This window comes from Triticum dicoccoides, chromosome 5A, assembly GCF_002162155.2.
Source record: "Triticum dicoccoides isolate Atlit2015 ecotype Zavitan chromosome 5A, WEW_v2.0, whole genome shotgun sequence".
Classification (NCBI taxonomy): Eukaryota; Viridiplantae; Streptophyta; class Magnoliopsida; order Poales; family Poaceae; genus Triticum; species Triticum dicoccoides.
In genome coordinates, this window is record NC_041388.1 from 438212734 (window position 1) to 438216751 (window position 4018).

At 49.5% G+C, this 4018-nt stretch overlaps 1 protein-coding gene across 1 annotated transcript; it reads left to right on the forward strand.

Annotated features, from left to right (window-relative positions):
• Positions 1–871: 871 nt before the first annotated feature.
• LOC119302158 (chloroplast envelope quinone oxidoreductase homolog) lies at positions 872–2846 on the forward strand. Its single transcript, XM_037579186.1, has 4 exons — positions 872–1038; positions 1155–1296; positions 1784–1872; positions 1997–2846. The coding sequence occupies exons 1-4, from the start codon at positions 970–972 to the stop codon at positions 2705–2707; spliced, it is 1011 nt and encodes a 336-aa protein (XP_037435083.1). The 5' UTR covers positions 872–969; the 3' UTR covers positions 2708–2846.
• Positions 2847–4018: the final 1172 nt, after the last annotated feature.

Consider the following 4018-nt stretch of genomic DNA (forward strand, 5'->3'; position numbering starts at 1 on the left):
GAAAATACTTACGCTACTTTGTTGCATCATCCCTTCCTCTTCGGGAAAAACCAACGCAGTGCTCAAGAGGTAGCAAACACTAACTTCTTGATATTTTTAATATGAAAGATCACCCTAATAAATCACAATTACCACACATTCAAAAGGGTGCAAACTAAATGGCTAAACATCCCAAACAATTCATAATAGTGTGATTTGGCATAGCCCCTTACGATGAAGGCCATGTTGCTTCGCGCAGTTTTTGCGAAAATCCATTGGGGGAGTAGAAAAACGCTGCGTGGCGAGGCCCCTTTGTAGCCACCGTGCCACGCGAGGTACGGGTTTGTTCCACCACTGGAACTCCTCTCTCAGGACGGGTAGGAATACCATGAAAAATTATAGAAAGTGAGATTACATGTATCTTAGTTTTTATAAGAAAAGATGTGACACTTGATTCATAGTTTAAGAACATTTTTATTGGGTCTAGGCTAATGTCTTTTTTCCTTTAGAAATGTGAAAATTTTGTTTCTATCCTACTCGCTTCGTCCGAAATGTAAGACCATATTTTTACACTATACGTAGAAATATAAATATATTCCTATATATAAACCAAAGAGCTTTCAGAGAATATATTTTTCAATAATATTCTATATTTTAGAGTTCCTACAAAAAAAGATCTATAGACCAACAGATGCTGAAGCGTCAAGCCTGCAGACAGGCAGGGGGGAAACAGCAAAAGGAAAAGAAAAGCCCTGGCGAAACATGGGCAGCGTCACCACTACGGCACGCTCTGCGGCATCCGGACACGTTGGACACGTTGTTGTTGGTGATGGTTCAGCAGGCTACAGCGAGTACGGACACGTCCCGTCCACAAGGGCCAACCATATCAGCATCGGCGCATTACACACCACACCGCCCACCAGCAGTACCCTCGTCCTTCTCTCTTTCTCCTTTCTCTCTCTCTCTCGCACGCGGGGACACGGCGCTGCCATGGCGACCCCGAGGACGATGAGAGCCGTGCAGTACGACAAGTATGGCGGTGGAGCTGAAGGCCTCAAGGTACGATCTCTCTGTGTGCACAACTGAGCTGAAAATCATCTCGTCTTCTTCTTCGATGTGTTTGTTCACTGATGGAACTGGCCGACTAATAACACCATGGTGAATTTCATGGACAGCATGTGGAGGTGCCGGTGCCGTCGCCGAAGAAGGGCGAGGTGCTGCTGAAGATGGAGGCGGCCAGCATCAACCCCATCGACTGGAAGATCCAGAAGGGCATGCTCCGCCCCTTCCTCCCCGGCAAGTTCCCCTTCACGCCAGGTAACTAGCTTCAGACCGAGACATGGCTGCCCAATTCAGACTTGGTTGCGGCAATAATCCCCAAACAGAGATGAAAGTCGCAGGATACCTACCGGCTTGAAGGCTGATTAAACCCCCTCGATATCGTTTGGCTAGTGATTATGATCCCGCCCCCCTGTCACAACTATCATGCTCTGCTTCCTACTGAATTTTTTCTTTTTCTTGAGGAGTGAACTTTTTTGATTCCACTGTTAGTTCTCTGCTGCTGAATCAGAAACGAAACAAGCTTCTAAAATCCGTACCAATTCAAGCAGTTGCTCCCGATTCTAGATAAAACTACTTGAACGTAGACAGTTTGAGAAGGGAAAATGACTTGAATGCAGACTAAAACAGGCTGATACAGACTGATGGACCCTTTTACATGGGCACTGCATCAAATTCCACATGTATACTGGATGCTCAATGCTCAATGCTCATGCAAGAATTCTTGCCATGGCGAAACATGCAGTGGGCGATCTGGCCGGCGAGGTGGTGGAGCTGGGCAGCGGCGTGACCAACTTCAAGCCGGGAGACAAGGTCATCTCCATCAGCTTCCCGGTAAGCAAAGACAACGCATTCACCGCCATGGTGCCACGCTACCATTCCGTCTGTACTACCCAACAGTCAAAATCTTAATGTTCTGCTTCTGACACGCTCGAGACCCGTTGCCTGTACTGTGCAGAGCGGCGGCGGGCTCGCCGAGTACGCGGTGGCGCCGGCGTCGCTCACGGTGGCGAGGCCGCCGGAGGTGTCCGCCGTCGAAGGCGCCTGCCTGCCGGCCGCCGGAGGCTCCGCGCTGCAGCTGCTCAAGCTCGCCGGGGTCAGCTTCGACGGGACCTCCGGCACCACCGGCCCGAAGAACGTGCTGGTGACCGCGGCCTCGGGCGGCGTGGGACACTACGCCGTGCAGCTCGCAAAGCTCGCAGGCCTCCACGTCACGGCCACCTGCGGCGCGCGCAACGTGGACTTCGTCCGGGGCCTGGGCGGCGACGAGGTGCTGGACTACGGGACGCCCGAGGGCGCGGCCCTGCGGAGCCCGTCGGGCAGGAGGTACGACGCGGTGGCGAACTGCGCGGCGGGGGTGCCGTGGCCGGCGCTCAAGGCGGTGCTGGCCGACGAGGGCGGCACGGTGGCGGACGTCACGCCGGGGGTCGGCGCCGCGCTCACGTCGATCCTGCAGAAGGCGACCTTCGCCAAGAAGAGGCTGGCGCCGCTGATGCTGGCGCCCAAGCGGGAGGAGATGGAGTGGCTGGTGGGCTTGGCTAGGCAGGGGAAGCTCAGGACGACGGTGGACTCGCGGCACCCGCTGAGCAGAGCGCAGGAGGCCTGGGCTAAGAGCATGGAGGGGCATGCCACTGGCAAGATCGTTGTGGAAATGGGAGGCGCAGAATGAACATGAAACAGTTTATGTGTTTGTGTTATGTGGCAATTTGAGAAATTAAGAATTATGGAATCAAGATATACTAGCTATAGTATGCAGTGCATGTAAAAACTTATGTTAAGGCACTTACAAAACCTTATGTTCAGCATTAGAGCACCTCCACAGGCACCCAAAAAGGTTTGAGAAAAAAAAAACTGGCACGAAAAATATATTTTTTGCATAAATATGGGTCATCTCCAACAGCTGCCACGACAGCGGCATCTGCACTTTCCATCTCAAATAACATGCATATTGCATACAAATAATATCAAACATGACTTAAATATGCCAAAACATACATAATAATAATTCTATCAATCCACACCATCAAATTACTACATAGTTTATCATTCAAACCCACAACATCAAATGCAACACAAATTGTTCATGAAACATAATAACAAAGTCTTCTTCAGCACACAATACAACAAAGTTCATCACACAAATATAACAAACATAGAGATACAACTAGGACTGATAATTCCCATATCATGTCCACCACTTCTTCATGAGATCTTTTTGAAAATCATCACGTGTATCTACATCTATAATGTGATGGTATACCTCCAAAAAGCGTTCAATTTGGTCTTGCCTTCTAATTGACCGCACGGTGTAATTCAAATCTTGCCCGCGGGACCTCTCGAAAGACTTGATCATTCAAAGTACCTCACTGGAACGAGTATTCTGCCCAAAGTAGTTGTGCATCAATCGGCCATGCGCCTCTTCCATTCTCTCCATAAAAACTCGCGGCTAAAGACGGAACTGCCATGCTTCGGGCTCTTGTTCTTGTGCATTGTCAAGATCAATGCAATATCTCCCTCCTCCTCTTCATACTCCTCTCCAACGAGGTATCATCGGAAAAGTTGGAGTCACATCAACTCTTGTACACTCGAAACTCACTATTAAGCTCAATCTTCGGTGTATAACTACATATGCAAAGAAAAGCACAACATTATTTTACCTTGTAGGAATTCCGTCGAACACCTTGTGTGCAACATGGAGCAAACAATCTGATGGCTTGCCAGCAGCTAGATGATATAGGAATGGCCTCCTTGAGACGCCAAAGCGTCAATGTGGCTGGGGGGAAGGCGATGCGGCGCTGCTACTTGTGATTGGTGTTGGGATTTCCCTAAAGAGGAGGGTGATGTAGTATAGTAGCAGATAGTATTTTCCTCGGTTAAGAACCAAGGTTAGCGAACCAGTAGGAGACACCACACAAACAAGATAAGCGGTACCTGCACAAACACAAAGCAAACACTTGCACCCAACGCGGGCAAGAGGGTT